This window comes from Balaenoptera acutorostrata, chromosome 9, assembly GCF_949987535.1.
Source record: "Balaenoptera acutorostrata chromosome 9, mBalAcu1.1, whole genome shotgun sequence".
NCBI lineage: Eukaryota > Metazoa > Chordata > Mammalia > Artiodactyla > Balaenopteridae > Balaenoptera > Balaenoptera acutorostrata.
In genome coordinates, this window is record NC_080072.1 from 62,390,053 (window position 1) to 62,413,209 (window position 23,157).

The following is a 23,157-nucleotide window of genomic DNA, read 5'->3' on the forward strand; positions in this document are numbered from 1 at the left end:
TCTCACCACCCCAATGCACAGTTTTTCTGACCTTTCCAGTTGGCATTTACGTGGATTCCACACCCTGCTTTTATTTTCCAGAGCTCCCAGCTCTCCATCACTATTGTATTTGGTGTAGATGTCTTTGCAGTAAAAAAAAACCCTTTGAAGAGTCAGGGCTGGAAGAGACACTAGGGAAGATTCTGTCCCCCACTCAGGAGCCTCATCCTAAACACATCTCTGTATGTCTGTGACATGCTGTGAGAGCACCCCGGAGCTTCTCTGCCCTTCCTGAGGCATCTGAAGGTGGGAGTGCAGGTACCTATGGGAGAAGGATGCAAGTGACATGGACTCAAACTTGGGATGCTGAGGTTGGGATCTGGCTGGAACTCTGATGCCATGGTTCTCGCTGTGCTGCTGATGCCAGGGTCATCCCTTCTTTCCATGGGACTCAGCTCTGAAAGATCTGACCGTGGAATTTCACTAACTCTGAGGGGCACAGTGCCAAAGATCAGTATCTCTACCCTCCTTCCAAGTAATTTAGTCCTTTTTTTTTTTTCTTCTTTTTTGGCCACACCACGCGGCGTGTGAGATCTTAGTTCCCTGACCAGGGATCGAACCCATGCCCCCTGCAGTGGAAGCACAGAGACTTAACCACCGGACCGCCAGGGAAGTCCCCCAAGTAATTTAGTCTTACTACACACTTCTTTCCATCACCTCCCTCTTTCCTTGCTCCGAGATAATGGGCTTACTATGCCTTCATTCTCCCCTGCTCTCAGAGCGGTAGAGACCCCTGCCAGGGAGGCAGTGGGGTGCACTGGCCCACACAAAACCGGTTCAGATCCTGCCTACCTCCCTTGCCAAACTGTGTAGCCGTGGATAAATAAGTCACTCAACCTCTCTGAAAACTATAAAATGAAGACAATTTACCACTTACCTCACAGAGTTTACAATAAGGATTAAGTTAAATGTAAAAACAGGTAGCAGGGGGATTGATGCATATTAGGCACTCGAAAAATACTACCTCCCTTCTCCTGTTACTGAACTCAGACACCATAGCTCATACAGGTACCAAACCATCCAGAGGCCACAAAGGGGACGGGGCAGATCATGGACCCTTCCTGGACCCCTCATTTAGTATTTCTCCCTTACTAGGGATAGGGGTAGGGTGGTAGAATAATTCTAATAAATGATTCATACAACAGAATGACCCATAATGAATGTAGGAATCGGGAGGCTCTTTCATGAAGCTGCTATTAAGAAGAAACAGGGAGCTCAGGTCCGTGCTCTGTGATGACCTAGATGGGTGGGATGGGGGTGGGGGAAGGGAGGTCCAAGAGGGAAAGGATATATGTATACACATAGCTGATTCACTGTATTGTACAGGAGAAACTAACACAACACAGTAAAGCAATCATACTCCAATTTAAAAAAAAAAGAAGAAATAGCTTTGCATAATGGCCCAACTCAAGGGATCCCCCCAAAAAATTTCTTCCTTGTTTTTTTTTTTGGCCATGCCATACAGCATGCGGGATCTTAGTCCCCTGACCAGGGATCGAACCCATGCCCCCTGCAGTGGAAGCACAGAGTCTTAACCACTGGACCACCAGGGAAGTCTGACATGACAAGAGACAGGACAAACTTGCCTTAGCTCTTCTCTCGCTGTCTTCCCATTTGTAAACACATCACCCATAACCCCTTCCTGCCCCTATAAACGGAAGAGAGGAACTCTGTTTGGAAATAAGCTGCCATGGCTGAGTATGTTATTTTCACTGTGGGTTTCCATTAGGTGATTTAATAAATGTTGTGAAAACACTACTTCCTCTCACACAACACAATGAAACCCTTATTGAACACTTAGTATCTTACCTTTACTTTTTCACCATTAATCTCCACTGTCTTAATCATAAAATCAACTCCAATTGTGGCTCCTTGTCCTGGGGGGAAAAGACCCTAAAGCAGAAATAATAGAAAATAACAATAAGCAAATCTTTCAATTAAATGAGATTCTCCCCCCACCCCACCCCATTACTACCCATCGCCAGCTCCTTCCTTTGGCTGAGTTAACTGGTAGAAGAGAGAACTCTGGTTAGTGTCATGGGAACCCTGTTTAATTTAACTTTCTGTGTATGTTTTGAGGGGAGGAGAAAGGAGGGTGAATGGGGGAGAGAGAAATGCTGAAAGAAGAAGGAAGGGGAAAGGGGGACAAAGAAAGGAGGAAGCAGACAGAGGGTAAAGGAAGAGAACTGGGAAAGGACGGGGGAACTGACTTCAAAGAATGAAACAGAAAAATCAGACTCAAGGATAAGACACGGAGCTGCAGGGATGAGATCGGGATGGTCTGGGTGGGGGCAAAATGGACAGGTGCTCTAAAAGGTAAGATCAAGGAAGATTAAAACTGGCTATTAGTCTAGGGCATGGACAGCCATGGGGGTGAACAACCAAGATGAAAAAAGAAACAAGAACTCAACACAAGAAATATGAATGAGACAGTGACCCTTTGAATTTCCGTCTGCCCTGACAGTGATAACTATTTCTGTACCATACAGATATAACTATATGAGATCGGGGCCAATGACCCTGGGAAGATAACTGAAGAAAAGCAGTCATCCACGGAGACAGTATAGTAGAAATAGCACCAAACCAGGAGGCAGCAGCCTAAGGATCTCTGAGTGACCTTAGGCAAACCAGTCCTTCTCTCTGGTCTGATGTAAGTATTTCAAAACAAAGCTTTACATCAAATTGGAAGCTGAACTAGAAAGGTATGATTTTAGTAAAATTACATGTATAATGTAATTTAATGTCACATAATATTTCCCTAAGCTTAGGGAGGGAGTTGAAGGTGGAAGGAATTCTATCAAGAAAGAACCCTTCACCTAGTTTCTCTTCCCTCTTCACATTCATACTCCAGAATTTCCAGAAATTAAAGTAAAATGGACTTTATTAGCTCTGGGAGCTAAGACTGGGGCATCTTTAATTAAGTCCATTCCCTAACAAGAGAGTTCTTTAATTAAAGTTTGAACTTAAAAGACTGAGCATCAAACCAACAGAAACTGTTCCACTGCACGTCTGCAAAAGATGTAAATATAAACATTCATAACTTTGCTTACAAATATTGAATCAATTTTCTTCTATTTTGGTTTGGCTCAAACACAAGGCTGCCAAGCTTCAAGTTTATAGCTCCAGCTGTTTTGCAGTATAACAAATGCCAAAAAATAAAACAAATCCTTCCCAGGGTCTCCCTCATCATTTTGTTTCCCAATTCCTCATGCCTCAAAAACAGCTGAATCCAATTCATTTTAACTGTCTACTAAATAACAAAACTAAACATAATCCTGTCTATGAAATATGAACTTTGGGGGGAGTTGAGGGACTGGGAGGGGTAAAAAGTAAACAGAAAAGAAAAATAAGGGGTGGTGTGCTAATTGGTAAAAATTACTGTTTAAAAATCAAAGTATTTTTACCCCTAATGACAAGAATTATGCTTTTAAAAAGAAAAGCCAGACTCCTATGGTCTCAGAGGTTAGAACATGTGAAAGATAAAAAATATCACGCTGTGAACCAGAAGATCTGGATTCTAATCCTAGCCTTGCCACTAACATGATATGAGATGCTAATAAGTCATTTCATCCCTCTAAGACCTGAGTTGTTTACCTATAAAATGAGAAGAGTGGGCTGAAAAGTCTCTAAGGGAACTTTCAGTAATTAGACAAGGTCAAGGGAACTTCTGACAAAAGGACTGAAAACTTTACATCTCTGCAGTCTTGTCCTCCTGCCAAAAGCAGAAAGGTTACTAATGGTAGGGGGAAGTAAAACCAGCTGGAGTTTCCAATATTACGCCATGGCGGTTGACTGAGCCCAGATGCCTGTCAGCTTGTTACTTTTGATTTCACCAGGCCATGGCTTAGTAAAAAGTCCTATTCTGCGTTCATTATCATGGGAAAAACCTTGAATTTCCAAAGGTGACTCTCTGCCCTCAAGCTGTTTGTGTTATCCAATCTGTCTCTCCAGTTTTCCAGAGAACCACAGACTGTCAGAGCTAGAAGGGGCCTTGGAGATCACAGGGAGACAGGAAGGCTCAGCAAGGGGGCGGAATTTCCCCAGGCTCACGGGGCAAGAGCTGGGACGAGGGCCTGTGTCTCCACTCTCGAGCCGGTGTTCTCTCCTGGGCACCAGGTTGCCCTATGCCTTAGACAGAAGAGCTATTCTCAACCTTCCCCATTAGCACTTTATGAAAATGCAAGATGCATGCATGATAAATCCTGAAAAGGATGCCATTCATAATTTTCCAGGAAAACACAGAAGAAGGTCAACCTCAGAATGATTTCCCACCCATTTCTGTGTGAAATCAGGTATATAATCTCTGGCAGTAATTCTCAAAAGGGCAGCCCCAAAGGGAACTTGTACTTAGAACAAACGATAAGGACTCAACCCAGAGGGAACATTTAATTTAGTTCAAATAGTCCTTCACTGTTCTCATTTCATTCCCGTGGAACAGATTAGAAAAATCAGCATATCTGGTTCTAAACCAAAACGATTTGATCAGTTTTCTGGGAGGAACTGAGAGGGCATCAGCAGGGAGCTTGAGTGGTTTAATTTGAATTTGAGTTTTTAAAAAGTTAACATTTAGGTTTAACTTGACATCCAGATTCATTTGTTTCCACCTTTGGATTATTATTAACAGTAATCTTTCTTTTTTTATCTGATAAGCTATTTTTGATACTGCGGACTGAAAGCAAAACCACTAACCGCTTTCACTAAAAGAAGCCACGAGAGGCGTGGGAGGGCTGGCGGAGACCCACTGAGCCGTGCTCCCTGGAGACGGTTCAGAAACTCTAGTCTATACGAACTCTTACGTATAAAATAAATAAGCTGTGAGGATATATTATACAACACTGGGAATACAGCCAACATCTTATAATAACTATAAATGGAGTATAACCTTTAAAAATGGTGAATCACTATGTTGTACACCTGTAACATAATATTGTACGTCAACTATACTTTCAACTTTTAAAAAAGTCAAAAGAAAAGAAAGGAAAGAGCAAAGGATATTTCACAGAGAAAACAGTGGTCATGTTCACCGTTGCTGAGACTTCAAATAAGATGAAAAATTTTAAATGTAGAAAAAAAACCCTCTAGACTAGGCTATGGAGCTGGTACACTTGCAAAGGGCTCATGAAGCAATGGCAGCCAAGAGGCTGGCATGGGTACCACTCACTCATCCTGTCAGGATCCCCTAACCCCGAAGGCCAGCGGAAAAACCCGACCCCAGACTTCAGAGTTCTTACCTGAGTGAACCGTCGGACTAGGCACGTCTTCCCCACACCAGCATTGCCGATTAAAACAATTTTAAACAGGAAATCATAATCTTCCATACTCATTTACACAGCTGCAAGGCAAACACAGGCACGAGTGAGATGGGCCTGGTCAGACTTGCCCACAGAGCTCAAGCTGCACCAGCCCGTCTCCTCGGGAACAACAGGGCTGACTCATTTGAGGAGCAATTTAACGCTCCCCTCTGGTGACCCTGCCAGCGAGAGAGGAACACAGGTGTTTGGTCACAGACGGACTTTATTCCTTCCCAGTCACCTCACGCCACTAAGAGCAAATGACACAGATGTCATTTCACCTGGTAAACTTTATTCTTCCAAGCAGTCAGGTCACAGGTCTCTCATGTGATAAGATGTTTTCTTTTAGCAACAAAAGGAGATTGCAAATCTCTGTGCAGACAAGCTGGGGGTGCAAAGAAGCAGAGCGAAGGGGAGCCCATCCAAAGCTGAAAGGTAGTTTATGTACATGCTGTGAGTACCTCTGGGAAGAAGGGCTAGAAACTGGGAGACTGAACAAAGGGAGGAAGCTTCCAGTCTCCTGCAAGTCCTGGGGGTCTTGGGGTCTTACCAGTGGGAGTGACCACCATCTTCCCTTCTATCACCACCCCGCTGCTATACACCTCCTGCCAGCCTTGCTGATGCTGCAGTATCTCCCAAGGTGCTGGTCTTTTCATTCCCATAGGCTGTGTACATGGTATTTCCTCTACCTGGGATGCCCTTCCGCCCACCCTTTCTGTGTTGTGAAGTCACCCTTTAAGAACCAATGCAAGCATGTCTTTCTCTCTCAGTTTTTTGCTGATCTTCCCCCAATAAACACGTTCATCGTTCCTCTGTGCTGAAACTTCATACAATTATTTGTTCAAACGTCTGCCTCATCCTTGAGGGAAGGGATGATGTCTTTCAGCTCTATTTTCCTAGCCCATGGGACAGAGTTACGCTTAGTAAATATCTACTCTGTAGAATTAAATAATTAATTAATGGACCTATGGCTGAAGTGTAGGCCTTAGTTTCTTAATTGCGCTAAAAAAATACTACCTGCTCTGTCTACTTCAGAGGACTGTGGTGCAGATTTGAAAGAAAAAAAAAAACTATACAAAAGAGCCTTGGTTACCCATAAAGCCCTATCCTGGTAAAAACAATTATTGTCTATTGAGTACCTACTACAGCACTGTGCTAGTCACCATAGGAAATACAGAGATGAGACAGTCTCTGCCCTTGAAACCAACATGAGAAAAGTTAAAAAACAATAACAGGGCTTCCCTGGTGGCGCAGTGGTTAAGAATCCACCTGCCAATGCAGGGGACATGGGTTCCAGCCCTGGTTCGGAAAGATCCCACATGCCGCAAAGCAACTAAGCCCGTGCACCACAACTACTGAGCCTGCGCTCTAAAGCCTGCAAGCCACAAGTACTGAGCCCACGTGCCACAACTACTGAAGCCCGCATGCCTGGAGCCCGTGCTCTGCAACAAGAGAAGCCACCACAATGAGAAGCCCGCGCACCACAATGAAGAGTAGCTCCCGCTCGTCGCAACTAGAGAGAAAGCCCGCGCACAGCAACGAAGACTCAACATAGCCAAAAATAAATAAATAAAATAAATAGATTTTTAAAAAACAATAACAAAGTTAAATAAAATTGAAAAAACCAGAAGCGGAGTTCATTTCATAAGGTGAAGGCAGAGCAAGCCCGAGGGACTCTGGAGGAAGAGGAAAAGGATGATCGGCGAGCCCAAGACGGTAATGGTGCCAGGGAGGCTAGAGCAGCCTGGCGTCACTCCTACCAGCCAGCTGAAGCTCAAAGGGCTGAGGGTTGCAGGGTGGAAGGATGGAAGGAGAGTCCACTGCACTGAGACTTGTGAAGGAGCCAGGGGAGTAGATTCCCTGTGTGCAAAGGTGGTTTCTATGCAGATTCCAGCGATCCTTGGAAAGATGACTGACAGCCAAGCCAACGTGCAGGTGGCAGCCCAGGGGGTTCTGTCTCTGTTCACTGGGACTGTGAAGGAAAAACATCCCTCTGTCAAGAATCTGGGTCCATAAACGGTCACTGAACTCACTATATGCCAGGCACTATACTTGGCACTTTATGTCTATTTCCATTTGTTTTTACAAGTTTATGAGGCTGGTATTTTATGTTAACTGTTTCGCAGGTGAGTAAATTGAGGGTCACCCAAAGTCATAAAGCTAACAGCCAGACTTCAAGTTCAGAAGGTATACATGCCATCAAAAGAAGCCTCACTGCCATATGCTCCCACAATCCCCTCCCCCGCCCTATAGTAACACTCACCAAGTTTTACTGTACTTAATTATTTATATGTGTCTCACACTCCAAGATCATCCCTCAGCTTGCACGCGCACGCGCACACACAACTGTGAGCAGCATGAGAGCAGTGAAGTCTCTGTCTGACTGAGTCCTGACCCCAGCCCCTCCCTATCATCGTCATTGTCACCGTCATCATCATCATCACCTCATTCTTTATTATTAACTCACTGATCCTCACAACACTCCTATCAGGTGGACACTATTAGCATTCTAACTTGACAGATGAGGAGACTGAGGCACAGGAGAAGTTAACTAAGAAGTCATTAAGGTCCTACTTAACGGTGGGTCCCACTTCACTGATGGAAGTGAAATTCAAACACAGATAGCCTGGGTCCAGCTCCCACATCCCTGAAGCACTGCCCTACGGCACCCTTCACAATGCCTGGCTTATAATAGCATCTTAAGAAAGATCTGAAGAAATTGAATGATGAAGGGTAAGACTCAGTAAGTGTGATTTCCATTTTCTCTTCCCCTCTGCCTTCAAATCCAGAACTCTTTCTACCACACTGTAGCAGTTTAAATAAGAATCAAGGTCAGACTCTGGCTAAAAACGCAGGGATTAAAACTCAATAAAGCTGTTAAAAGTGGAAAGGAAATAAATCTCAGGGCTAGGTGCAAGGAGAGCAGGAAGATGTGAGGCTCCGTGGCTCATACACGGACCACAACTCACTGCTTCCTAAGTCAACAAAAAGAGAACACAGTACTGGGCCACATTCTTTTTCTGTGCTTAGATCGTTTGCAACACATTTATTTCTCCATCTTTGGCAGAGGTCAAAGAAACAAAGCAGAGAATCGAGAGAAGAATGTCCAAAAATAAAGACCTGAGAAACAGGGCTCCTAAGAGAAGGTCAGCAGTGCCCAAATTATGCACCTTCAGGGAAGGAAGGCAAAGAGTTACGTGGCCAGAGTCACGTTCATAGTCAAGTCTCGGGTAGTGACCACCTGGAGCAAGCCACAGACTAAAAGTGAAGGCCCTTCTCCTTTCTACAAGAAATTACTTCAATGCTCCATTGAATGTATTTTAAATAAACTTCTGGGGGAAAATGTGTCTGGTCTCTAAAAATGCAGGCTGCCTGTGGCTAAGGCTGGACTGTAAACTCCAGGTTACTGGCTGTGGTTACTGTTCTGTTTCTAACAGAAAACACATTGCTGGATGAAAAGCTCACAAGAATCTCTGGAAACTACGCTCTGAGGAAGCCTTTCTGTTTGGGAAGTAATGTAACAGCTCAGGCATCACCAATCACCAAGTGATGAGACAGCATCCGAGGAGGGGGCTCCCACTCAGTGGCAGTTAGTTACACACAGCCCTAAAACTGACAACAAAAGTTGCACCTTGTCTGGGGAGCAAACATGTCACAAGATATGCTACTGGCCAAGCACAGTTCTAAGAACTGTATATTCTATTATTGTTCATAATAGCTGACACTTAATTCAATGTTTATTATGTGCCAGGTATTCTTCTACATGTATTCACTCATTGAATCCTCACAACAACCGTATGAGGTAGGGTACTATGATTACCATCCCTAATCATAGCAGAGGAAACAGGCACAAAGAGTTTATCCTAAAGTCATGCAGCTACTTAGTCTCAGGACCGGGACCCAAAGACAGACCCATCTGACTCCAGAGCCCCGCTCCTACTGAAACAGGATACTGCTGCCCCCTGCCTCATGGTTGACAGCGTTGCTATAACTGTCATGAGGGCTGCAGGGTCAGTTGAATGTGCCCCGAGGTCCCTTGGAGCTGCAGTGTTCTGGAACCTCCCTGGTCTAGGAGCAACGCACCCACACTGAAAGGACCACACACTGATTCTAGGTCATACAAGCACAGTTCCTCGTGATGCCCTCCAAGCCCAGGTCTCTTTTAGGAGCTGGACCCAGACTTTCCCTTGAAAACCACACCCACAGTTCAGTCACCATTTGTCCCTGTAACCCAGTATCGGCACAGGGAACATAAACGGGAACACTACTCAGATAAACAAGCCAAACCTCAAATATCATCAGCACAATAGCTCTAAATAAATGGATATGTACAGAAGATTCAAAAAAGGAAAAATAGATGAAGAAAAGAAGAAAATGAGTTTAAAAAAGATAAGGAAACAAGATGTACTATGAAAAAGCTTAAAAGAAAAGAAAACATTCTAAGCAATGTGATTTGGCAACATAAACCATTTATCAAAGTGACCTTTTTAAAAAACAAAACAAACTGTATTCACTGCTGTACATCAGAACATTTTTTCCCCTTGCCCTTTTGGGCTCAGGGTAACAGATAAAGTCAAGGCTTCTGGTGAACACAGGGCCAGATCCCTGCCCTGCCTTCTGCCCCCCAGCCCCTGCCCAAGAAAATGATACTCGGGGGACTTGTCCTTGTTCAAAAACCGTGTGTCTCACACAGGTCCTTTTCTCTTTCAAGGTCTCAACCTTGGTCTATAAACGGAGGGGGTGGGTGAACAGGCGCCAGGGCCCCTCCTAGGACAGCCCCTCCCCCAGGACGGCGTGTGCTGCCCCTTCTCTAACCCAAAGAGGCAGTATGAGTGCTGAAGGAAACCAAGAGACCTGGGTCTGCCAGAGAGCCGTGTAAAGTTTCCTCATCCCTAAAATCGGGATAGTATTAGAACCTACACCACTGAGTTGCTTGAGAGGCAAATCAGGTAATATATGGAAAAGTGATACATAATCAAATGTATAATAATCAAATGTTTTAAAAAATATAATAATCACTACCAAATGTAAAATAGATAGCTAGTGGGAAGCAGCCGCATAGCACAGGGAGATCAGCTCTGTGCTTTGTGACCACCTAGAGGGGTGGGATAGGGGGGGTGGGATAGGGAGGGTGGGAGGGAGGGAGACGCAAGAGGGAAGAGATATTGGAACATGTATATGTATAACTGATTCACTTTGTTATAAAGCAGAAACTAACACACCATTGTAAAGCAATTATACTCCAATAAAGATGTTAAAAATATATATATATATAATAATCAAAAAAAATTTTTTCTCCTTAACCCTCTGACAAGAGTCACATATACTGATTGCAGAGCACGTAGCCAAACAAAAAGGAAAGAAAATCACCTGGGGAAAATCTTTTTCCCTACCCACACCCCGCCTGGGGGTAAGTACAGTTAATATTTTGGCATACATCCTTCTAGTTTTTTTAATATATATATTCTCACATCTATGTGTTTTTTTAATTTATGGATTTTTTAAACAAAAACAATCATAATATTACAAAAAGTTTTTTTGTTTTCTACAGAGTGCTATTTTCCCAAAACCCAGAATCAGAACTCACGGTCTATAAAAAGAATGGACACCCAGAATGCCCATCAGCATTCACTCAACGTTTGCTCCTATGACCCTAAAAACTCAGGAAGGGGGAGGGGGAAGATAGTGACATAACTCTGAGAAATACTAAATACTATAACCCAATGTTGGAGATTTAAAAGGTTTTGAACATTTCCACAATGAAGAAAACTGGCTAACTGTTTAATCCAGGATTTACCAAACATGACTTTAGCTGAAAAATCTTTTCTTATATTAATACCTTTTAACATCGCTTGCTACTAAGCCTCCACGAAACATCAGTGTGGTAAATGCTATTTTATAGCATTTGAAATCAGGGCTACCCAGGTAGGGTTGCTAGAGGGAGGGAGGGAAGAAGGAAGGAAGAGGAGACCTAGTTAAATTTCAATTCCAGATAGCAACAAATAAATTTTAATATGTTTGCTCCAAATATTACGTGGGACCTATGAATAATTTTTTAGTATATAAGTATGACCCAAATACTTCCTATGACATACTTATACTATAAAATTATTAGTTGTTTATCTGAAATTCAAATTTAACTGGGCATCCTATATATATATATATATATATATATATATATATATATTTTTTTTTTTTTTTTTTTTTTTTTTAGGCTGAGCTGGGTCTTTGTTGCGGCACACGGGCTTCTCTAGTTGCGGCGCGCGGGCTCAGTAGTTGTCGCTTGTGGGCTTAGTTGCGGTATGTGGGATCTTAATTCCCCAACCAGGGATCGACCCCGGGTCCCCTGCATTGGGAGCGTGGAGTCTTAACCACTGGACTGCCAGGGAAGTCTCTGGGCATTCTATATTTTATCTAGCAACTCCTACCCAGGGAAAATTTGACTCATCAGGTCTAGTAGAAACAGAGGCCTTAAGCACTTCCCCAGCTGTGGAGGAAGATGGGCAGGACATGAGAAACATCAAAAACAACCAAACAAGGAATAAAAAAGGGCAGCAAGTAACATCTGAAGAAAGCATTACTGAGCTGGGGTTCTTCAGAATCTGGGCCAGACTCCAGGGACTGGGTTCAGACTGGCACACAGGGCTGAGCAAGTGAGTCTCTCCCTCCTGGACAATCCCAGGGCACTGTGGACCTCCTGCAAGTACATATCCCCACGTGCTCTGTCTGGTGGAGGGGGCCATGCCCTACACGTCTATTGCTCCTACTGTCTGTCCTTAAAGACAAGGACCACGCTTCAACAAGATACTCGCGTCTGCATACGCCCCTGGCTGTGTTCAAGAAGTATACGATGAATTGGAACTGTTTCATCTGTCTTTTGCTCTAACAAGGTTCTGTCTCAGGAAGCTCATTACTGCTGAATTACTAGAAGGCAATTACTCAACATTACTTTAATCAACTGCTGCAGCTCACTTGCTTTACATCAGCTGCTAATTTCAAGTTACTGTAAGTTAATTATTCTTCTTGGCCAGGGATGGCAAACACCCACCTGTGCCATGGCTCCTCCTCATTCATCAGGCCATAATCCCCAGCATTTTCGTACGGCCCTTTACAGTTTACCCAATGCTTTCACAGACATGATCTAATCTGGACCTGCCAGCAAGAACTGGTTCTTATCATTCATTAGGCAGGTGAGGAAACCGAGGGTTTAGGTGATAAAGTGATTCATCCTAAGTCACACACTGGTGAGTTGCAAGGTGACCTCTGTATCCTACGCACCTAGAACTTCTCCCCCTTGCGTGAACACACTGTTTTCCCAGGTTCCTGGGTATTTAGAACATGATTTGAACACTTACTATGTGCCAGGAACTGTGCTGTTTCCACATATAATCTTATTTAACTTTTTCAACAACCTCATTAGGTAGGCTTATTTTTCTTTAACATCTTTATTGGAGTATAATTGCTTTACAATGGTGTGTTAGTTTCTGCTTTATAACAAAGTGAATCAGCTATACATATACATATATCCCCATATCTCCTCCTTCTAGGTAGGCTTATTATTCCTATATATAGATAAGGAAACTGAGGTTCAGAGAAGTTAACCTATTTGTTCAAAATTACACAGCTAATGAGTAAAAGTATCAGGATTCAAAATCCATGTTTTTCTGTGACAAAATTAAGTTGGAACTCTGTGAGAGTTATACTAAAATAAATTCCAGATGGATTAAAGATTTGGATTTTTAAAAATGAAAACATGAAAGTGCTAGAAGAAAGCAGGATATACATAAATATATAAATCTTAAAGTGGGGCAGGCTTTCTAAGAATTGCTCAAAATCAAAGCCATAAAATAAAGATATTGACCCATTTGACTAATTTTTTTAAAATTCTGCATTGCAAAACAGTAAAAGATAAACTGACTAAAATACCTGAAATGCATATAACTAAGGGCTGATTTCTTTAAATGCATAAAGAGTTCCTACAAATCAATAAGAAAAAATGAATAACCCAATAGAAAAAAAGGGCAAAAGACATGAGCAGATAGTTTACAAGAAGGAAATTAAAATGGTACTTACATTAAAAAAAAAAATCACCCTCACTCATATAGTTTTAGTAAATTCAAACTATAATGAATTTATAATTATAAATAATAATTTATAATGAAAACTATAATCAATTTGTAATCAGAGGCCATTTTTCATATCAGATTGGCAACATTCACTCTGTATTGGACAGAGTGTAGAGAAATGGGGCATTGAATACTGCTGGTGGGAGGCAAATCAATGCAACGTCTATGGAGGGCAATACTGAGTTAAAACTAAAAGGGCTATTATAACCCCTCTGACCCAGCAATTCCACTCCTAGGAATCTATCCTACACTTATACTGATACACATGTGCGAAGACACATGGAGTAGGATATTCATTACAACAATGTTTGTAATAGCAAATATGAAATCAGCCTAAATCCATCAGCAGGAAAATAGTTGTACAGATTGTGAAAACTGTACATCAATATACCACGCAGCCCACTATGGCTATCTGTAAGATACATTAAGTGAAAGAAGCAAGGTGGAGAATGGTGTGTATAGTATGAAAAGAGGGGCATATAATTATTTATCTGCATATTCATAAAATATCTCCAAAAAATACAAAAGAAAACTAGCAACAGTGTTTGCTTCTGGAGAGGCTGTAGTATGTAGCTCTTTCTGGGAAAGAAGATAACCTCTAACTCTTAATAGACTCTGCCCTTTCATTCAGTCTACAATAGTGCTTAAAAGGCAAGGTAGTTGTCCTAATACAGAGAAAGGGGCCCTTTTAAAAATATCTGTTTGGGGTGCTCTGTCTCTTTTTGTTTTTCTCTTTGTCTGCCCTGCTGCACCCCTTCCTGTGACAGAGACTCAGGCAGGAATGTCCCACCCAGGTTCTGCAGTTGCTTTTTCTAGTTCATGGTGTGTATTAAAACATGTCTCAGAGCAGCGAGACTCGACATGGTAGGCTCACTCTTTCACGTCAACATCCCTTAAAACCAAGTACCCATCGTATGACAGCCAAATCCAATGGACAGAAAAATAGTCTATTTGTGTCACTAATAAAAACAAAACTCTCGCCCATGTAAATCATGTATTACCACTCAGAAATTACTCTCACTGTACCCTGACACAGAATCTTCCTGAGGAAGCAGGAGAAGCCTGTCCTTTTCTCCCCATTTCACAGAAATGGCATTTGAAAGTAGGAGAGTGACTTGCCTCAGGCCACGCAGCATGCAAGCAACAGAGTCAGAAGAGACACGTGGGTCTCCTGACTCTAAATCAGAGCTGCTGCCAGGACAAATAAAGTCTGCAAATATAAATCCCTGCTGGGCAAGGCCACGGGCCTAACCACCAATGGAAGCTGGCATGGACCCGTGGATGGGAGGCAGGTCAAAAGCAGCCCTTGGCTTGCTTGCATTGGGAGGGATATTACGTCCAATAAAAGGAATCTCGAAGAGAGGAAAAAGAAAAAAAAAAGCAGCCCTTGGGAATAGTTTTATGACATGCAAAATAAATAAATAAATAAAGTAGGCCTGAGATCTCCACAATATTACTTTCAAAACCAAGACAATAAAATATTTTACCTTCTTCTTTGTACATATTGTCTTTTATATTTTCCTATTTCCTCGAAATACAAAATGGATTTGGGATACCGGACAAAGAAGAAAAATGAAAAGTAATCCAAGAAACAGCATTTCATCAGAATGTTAACCAAAGCACACGTCCAAATAACCTTGTTTAAGTAAACAATGCTCTTTCACCTTCCACAGTGAGAAGGTGTCACTGCCCTGAGCCAAAATGTGTTTTCCCACATAGAAGTGAGAGGAGGAGGGAGGGCCACTGCTGAGGACCCACTTGGGCCCCCATTCAGTTCACTCCCCAGGCAGAGCTAATTTGTTTTGTACCACAGCACCTGGGGGCAGGTGCTGACCAAGAGCCTTGGATGCACCTGGTAGTATTGGCACCGTGATTTCCAGGGGAAAAGGAAGATACCCTTCCCACTCATTAATCCCTTTCCAAGATTGGGAGCATCAGTCTGCAAAACATGTTTGTTGCACTGATCTAAAAAAGGCCTTCCCCAGACCCAACTTGCTGTTTCCAGCTTCTGCACAAGCCCAGGCCAGGCTCCCTCTATTGTTCTCCTCCAACAATAAACAATACCACCCGCAAAGAGCTCCGGGGGAGGGGGGGCGAGGTTTGTTCCCCCCCACCCCACCCCCGTCGTGTTCTCTAAATGGGGGATTGTGTCTAATCTTTCCTCTGCAGAAGCTTTCCTGCGCCTGTTTGGCTGCACCGGAAGGGCCTCATTATCAGCATCTTTAGGCTCCTCCCCCAGGGTGAGCACACAATGAGGCCCAGCCAGGAGGCCAGAGGTCACGGCTGCAGCCCCAAGCACTTCCCTCTGCCTTAGGGACCCAAGGCAGACCAAGGATGGGGGTATCTCCTTCCCTGTCACTCCAGGCTGGACCCTACCCTCAGCTGTTTAAGCTGATTCCCTCCTCACTGGAAGCAGGAGACAAAGGAAAAGGAAAGCAAGTGTCCACGTGCTCTATGACTCAAATGGATGAGTCATAAAATGTAGCAATTCTCCCAAGTTTATCTCCCAAGATTGTGCCAGGTCCTGTGTCAACACAGGAGAATGACTATTTGCCTAGAGCTTACAGGCTTCATACACACCAGCCCATTTCATCCTTGAAACAGCCTTTTGGGTGGGATTTCCTAGTCACTATCAATAAGCTTTTACATCTATAGAGCACCTCAAGTTTGCTAGGTGCTGTCCTGTAAATTATCTTATCTGCATCCTGGCAAATTCCTATCTGGAAGATGGGGGTAGAAATTCTCCCCCAGCCTGGTCCCCCAACACACACATACATGCACACGCACACAGCCTGCCATAAGCCATTTGTCGCCAAGGCCTACAGATGTGCTGTCAGAAATGTATCTTGAATACTCCCCTCTGCACTACCTTTGTCTCTACCGCACCAACCTGACTCAGGCCCTTGTCACCTCTCACCCAGCCAGTGATGTCTAAGCAGGTGAAGTATAAAGCGGCACAACTTTCCTCACTAGCAAGTTTTCAATATTTATCAAAAGCCTTAACAACATCCACACTCTTTGATCTAGCAATTTTGCTTCTGGGAATTTTCCTAAGGAATGATTCCAAGATGTGCACAAAGGTTTATTCACAGTAGCACACATAGAAAGTACATTCCAGTATTACTTAGAATAGACCCCCAAAATGGAGCGAGTAAAGCCTCTATCCAACAATGGAGAAATGGTTGCACTTTTACTGAGCAACATGATATAACATGAAATATATACTTGGAAGAAAATACAGTTTTTAATAGATCTTTATTGGACTATAATTGCTTCACAATACTGTGTTAGGTTCTGTTGTACAACAAAGTGAACCAGCCATATGCATACATATAACCCCATACCCCCTCCCTCTTGAGCCTCCCTCCCACCCTCCCTATCCCACCCCTCTAGGTCATCGCAAAGCACAGAGCTGATCTCCCTGTGCTATGCTGCTGCTTCCCACTAGCCAACTATTTTACATTCGGTAGTGTATATATGTCGATGCCACTCTCACTTCACCCCAGCTTCCCCCTCCACCCCTGTGTCCTCAAGTCCATTCTCTATGTCTACATCTTTATTCCTGCCCTGCCACTAGGTTCATCAGTACCAGTTTTTTGTTTTTTTTTTTTAAGACACCATATATTTGTGTTAGCATACTGTATTAGTTTTTCTCTTTCTGACTTACTTCACTCTGTATGACAGACTCTAGGTCCATCCACCTCACTACAAACGACTCAATTTCATCTCTTTTTATGGCTGAGTAACATTCCATTGTATATATGTGCCACATCTTCTTTATCCATTCATCTGGCGATGGACATTTAGGTTGCTTCCATGTCCTGGCTATTGTAAATAGAGCTGCAACAAACACTGTGGTACATGTCTCTTTTTGAATTCTGGTTTTCTCAGGGTATATGCCAGTAGTGGGATTGCTGGGTCATATTGTAGTTCTATTTTTAGTTTTTTAAGGAACCTCCATACTGTTCTCCATAGTGGTTGTATTAATTTACATTCCCACCAACAAGCAGGAGGGTTCCCTTTTCACCACACCCTTTCCAGCATTTTTTTTTTTTTCTACTCAGGTGATTTTTTTTTTTAACATCTTTATTGGAGTATAACTGCTTAACAATGGTGTGTTAGTTTCTGCTTCATAACAAAGTAAATCAGCTATACATATACATATATCCCCATATCTCCTCCCTCTTGCATCTCCCTCCCTCCCACCCTCCCTATTCCACCCCTCTAGGTGGTCACAAAGCACTGAGATGATCTCCCTGTGCTATGCAGTTGCTTCCCACTAGCTATCTGTTTTACATTTGGTAGTGTATATATGTACATACCACTCTCTCACTTCTTCCCAGCTTACCCTTCCCCCTCCCCGTGTCCTCAAGTCCATTCTCTAGTAGGTCTGCGTCTTTATTCCCGTCCTGCCCCTAGGTTCTTCATGACCTTTTTTTTTTTTTTTAGATTCCATATATATGTGTTAGCATACTGTATTTGTTTTTCTCTTTCTGACTTACTTCACTCTGTATGACAGACTCTAGGTCCATCCACCTCACTACAAATAACCCAATTTTGTTTCTTTTTATGGCTGAGTAATATTCCATTGTATATATGTGCCACATCTTCTTTATCCATTCATCTGTCGATGGACACTTAGGTTGCTTCCATGTCCTGGCTATTGTAAATAGAGCTGCAATGAACACTGTGGTACATCACTCTTTTTGAATTATGGTTTTCTCAGGGTATATGCCCAGTAGTGGGATTACTGGGTCATATGGTAGTTCTATTTTTAGTTTTTTAAGGAACCTCCATACTGTTCTCCATAGTGGCTGTATCAATTTACATTCCCACCAACAGTGCAAGAGGGTTCCCTTTTCTTCACATCCTCTCCAGCATTTATCGTTTGTAGATTTTTTGATGATGGCCATTCTGACTGGTGTGAGGTGATATCTCATTGTAGTTTTGATTTGCATTTCTCTAATGATTAATCATGTTGAGCATTCTTTCATGTGTTTGTTGGCAATCTGTATAACTTTGGAGAAATGTCTATTTAGGTCTTCCACCCATTTTTGGATTGGGTTGTTTGTTTTTTTGATATTGAGCTGCATGAGCTGCTTGTAAATTTTGGAAATTAATTATTTGTCAGTTGCTTCATTTGCAAGTATTTTCTCCCATTCTGAGGGTTGTCTTTTGGTCTTGTTTATGGTTTCCTTTGCTGTGCAAAAGCTTTTAAGTTTCATTAGGCCCCATTTGTTTATTTTTGTTTTTATTTCCATTTCTCTAGGAGGTGGGTCAAAAAAGGATCTTGCTGTGATTTATGCCATAGAGTGTTCTGCCTATGTTTTCCTCTAAGAGTTTTATAGTGTCTGGCCTTACACTTAGGTCTTTAATCCATTTTGAGTTTATTTTTGTGTATGGTGTTAGGGAGTGTCCTAATTTCATTCTTTTACACGTAGCTGTCCAGTTTTCCCAGCACCACTTATTGAAGAGGCTGTATTTTCTCCATTGTATATTCTTGCCTCCTTTATCAAAAATAAAGTGACCATATGTGCGTGGGTTTATCTCTGGGCTTTCTATCCTGTTCCATTGATCTCCAGCATTTATTGTTTCTAGATTTTTTGATAATGGCCATTCTGACACATATGAGGTAATACCTCATTTTAGTTTTGATTTGCATTTCTCTAATAGTTAGTGATGTTGAGCATCTTTTCATGTGCCTCTTGGCCATCTGTATGTCTTCTTTGGTGAAATGTCTATTTAGGTCTTCTGCCCATTTTTTAATTGGGTTGTTTGTTTTTTTGATATTGTGCCCCATGAGGTGTTTGTATATTTTGGAGATTAATCCTTTGTCCATTGTTTCATTTGCAAATATTTTCTCCCATTCTGAGGGTTGTCTTTTCATCTTGTTTATGGTTTCCTTTGCTGTGCAAAAGCTTTTAAATTTAATTAGGTCCCATTTGTTTATTTTTGTTTTTATATTCATTACTCTAGGAGGTGGATCAAAAAAGATCTTGCTGTGGTTTATGTCAAAGAGTGTTTTTCCTATGTTTTCCTCTAAGAGTTTTATAGTGTCTGGCCTTACATTTAGGTCTTTTATCCATTTGGAATTTATTTTTGTGTATGGTGTTAGGTAGTGTTCTAATTTCATTCTTTTACATGTAGCTGTCCAGTTTTCCCAGCACCACTTATTGAAGAGGCTGTCTTTTCTCCGTCGTACGTTCTTACCTCCTTTGTTGTAAATTAGATGACTATATATGTGTGGTTTATCTCTGGGTTTTCTATCCTGTACCATTAATGTATATTTCTGTTTTTGTGCCAGGACCATACTGTCTTGATTACTGTAGCTTTGTAGTATAGTTTAAAGTCGGGGAGCCTGATTCCTCCAGCTCTGTTTTTCTTTCTCAAGATTTCTTTGGCTATTTGGGGTCTTTTGTGTTTCCATACGAATTATAAAATTTTTTGTTTTAATTCTGTGAAGAATGCCATTGGTAGTTTGATAGGGATTGCACTGAATCTGTAGATTGCTTTGGGTAGTACAGTCATTTTCAATATTGATTCTTCCAATCCAAGAACATGGTATATTTCTCCATGTGTTTATGTCATCTTTAATTTCTTTAATCAGTGTTTTATAGTTTTCTGAGTACAAGTCTTTCACCTCCTTAGGCAGGTCTATTCCTAGGTATTTTATTCTTTTTGTTGCAATGGTAAATGGGATTGTTTCCTGAATTTCTCTTTCTGATTTTTTGTTGTTAGTGTATAGGAATGCCAGAGATTTCTGTGCATTTTGTATCCTGCAACCTTACCAAATTCATTGATTAGTTCTAGCAGTTTTCTGATGGCATCTTTGGGATTTTCTATGTATAGTATCATATCATCTGCAAACAGTGACAGTTTTATTTCTTCTTTTCCAATTTGTATTCCTTTTATTTCTTTTTCTTCTCTGATTGTCGTGGCTAGGACTTCCAAAACAATGTTGAATGAGAGTGGTGAGAGTGGACATCCTTGTCTTGTTCCTGACCTTAGTGGAAATGCTTTCAGTTAGAAAATACATTTTAAAAATGCTTAGTCTGGGTGGTGGGATTATAGATTATTTTCTTCTTTATATATTTATATCTTTTCTAAATTTTCATCAATAAACATGACTCATTTAGAAACAATACACTTTATTAAAATACACGGACTCAATACTGGTGAGTGAAACAGGAGACAGGTACACACAAACCCAGCTAGTGACCATCCACATTCAACTGGCTCTTCTAGAAAGCAGCATCTTCCATGGTACAGACCAAAAGCCATAAAAGAGTTCAAACCTTCCACACCAAGAGCTCACTACTGGGAATTCGTTTTACGAAAAGAACTGAACAAACTCAAAAAGCAACATGATCAAAAATTCTCATTACATCTTATCTAAAAGAACTGGAAACAATCCAAATGTCCAACTCGGGATAGTTCTGTATGGAACATCAACACCATGGAATGCAGGGCAGTCATTACACATGCCAGTTATGAAAACTATGTAGAAATATGAAATAATGTTGAAAATAGGCTGTAAAATTAAAAGAATATACAAAGCTGCATTTGTCAGAACTGCAGCTATAAAAAATAAGCATGTATGTGAACAAGGGCATTTCAAAAGCAAGAACATATATTGTGTTTGGATTATGAGATCACAGGGAGCTTTTTGTTTTTTAAGTTTCATTCCCCCCCACACCAGCTTCTTAAACAAGTTTTTAACATTTTGCATGTACCACAGACACATTTTTTTAAAACGTAGAAAACGTAGAAAAAGGGAAAATGAATTACCAAAAGGAACACAATCACTGCCAGCATTTTGATGTGTTCCTCCCTGTCTCTTTTTCCTATGCACTAGATGGTTTGCTTTGGTTTTGATCACTGTAATCATGACAACATTTTCTTTAAAGTAGTCACAAAATCATTTCAATTTTTAAAAACCAGAGAACATAACATAAGACTTGTAGGAACATACAGTGATGGGTTTTTTGAAATACTATCAAGAGAAATGACCTCATACAATGCCTGACTGTAAGCAAAAAACAGCAATATCGCACCACTGTGACAGAACAGATGGAATGATCAAAGTTCCTAACACCTGCGGAAGACTCGCAGGCCAGTATCAGTAACCATAAGTGGGGAGCATGGAGAGTGCTGTGCTACTAAAGCTGACATCGCTGGAAATTAGAAGGAATTTTCTCAGACTTGGAAAAGATAATAGATATAACAACGGACTAAGTTTTCAGATCAGAAAAAGCTTGAAGGGATCAAATCCAGTTGGTCAGCTGAGCCACAATAGTTAACCTCCTTGATATCTACGGATATCCACGCCAGCATGGACCCCTCCAGGGAGAGAAATAGCAACAGGGAAAATCACTATGTAAGCAATGCCTGCACTCTGCTGCCCATTGAATGTGGTCCCTGGAGAGAGTGAGGGGAGGCTGAGTATGCTGTCCCCACAGAGGGGCTCGGTTTCTGCAGGAGTGTGACACTTTGGGGCTTTTCAAACAACTGACAAAGGATTAATCTCCAAAATATACAAGCCGCTCATGCAGCTCAATATCAAAAACAAACAACCCAATCCAAAAATGGGTGCAAGACCTAAATAGACATTTCTCCAAAGAAGACATACAGACAGCCAACAAACACATGAAACACACTAATCATTAAGAGAAATGCAAATCAAAACCACAATGACATATCACCTCACACCAGTCAGAATGGCCATCATCAAAAAAACTACAAACAATAAATGCTGGAGAGGGTGTGGAGAAAAGGGAACCCTCTTGCACTGTTGGTGGGAATGTAAATTGATACAGCCACTATGGAGAACAGTATGGAGGTTCCTTAGAAAACTAAAAGTAGAACTACCATATGACCCAGCAATCCCACTACTGGCATATACCCTGAGAAAACCATAATTCAAAAAGATACATGCACCCCAATGTTCATTGCAGCACTATATACAATAGCCAGGTCATAGAAGCAACCTAAATGCCCATCGACAGACAAATGGATAAAGGTGTGGTACCTATACACAATGGAATATTACTCAGCCATAAAAAGGAACAAAATTGGGTCATTTGTAGAGATGTGGATGGACCTAGAAACTGTTATACAGAGTGAAGTAAGTCAGAAAGAGAAAAACAAATATCGTATATTAACGCATATATATGGAATCTACAAAAATGACATAGATGAACTGGTTTGCAAGGCAGAAAAAAGAGACAGATGGAGAGAACAAACGTATGGACACCAAGGGGGGAAAGCGGGGTTGGGGGGGGGGTGGTATGAATTGGGAGATTGGGATTGTTGTATATACACTAATATGTATAAAATAGGTAAGTAACAAGAACCTGCTCTATAAAATAAATAAATAAAATTCAAAAAAAAATTCTAGAAATGGCTCAATCTATACATACTCAGTAAAATTTGATCCATAGTTCAAACAAATTCATGGTAAAATAGAGTTTTTAATTGTAAGATTTAAAAAAAAAAAGACATGTACCACAATGTTCATTGCAGCACTATTTACAATAGCCAGGACATGGAAGCAACCTAAGTGTCCATCGACAGATGAATGGATAAAGAAGATGTGGCACATATATACAATGGAATATTACTCAGCCATAAAAAGAAATGAAATTGAGTTATTTGTAGTGAGGTGGATGGACCTAGAGTCTGTCATACCGAGTGAAGTAAGT

The 23,157-nt window shown here is 41.6% G+C and overlaps 1 protein-coding gene across 6 annotated transcripts in view; it reads right to left on the minus strand.

Moving 5' to 3' along the window:
- Positions 1 to 23,157, minus strand: part of RAB30 (RAB30, member RAS oncogene family) — an 80,688-nt gene that overhangs the window by 10,928 nt on the left and 46,603 nt on the right. For 3 of the 6 annotated variants that reach the window (XM_007187603.2, XM_057553117.1, XM_057553119.1), the window contains 2 exons: positions 5,271 to 5,371; positions 1,849 to 1,932 (listed from right to left, as the gene is read on the minus strand). In XM_007187603.2, the coding sequence (XP_007187665.1) occupies positions 1,849 to 1,932; positions 5,271 to 5,363 (177 nt within the window). In that variant the 5' untranslated portion in view covers positions 5,364 to 5,371. Of the gene's footprint in view, positions 1 to 1,848; positions 1,933 to 5,270; positions 5,372 to 5,611; positions 6,999 to 7,090; positions 7,303 to 23,157 lie in introns of those variants that run through there. The other 3 variants (XM_007187604.2, XM_057553116.1, XM_057553118.1) reach the window with 2 other exon arrangements.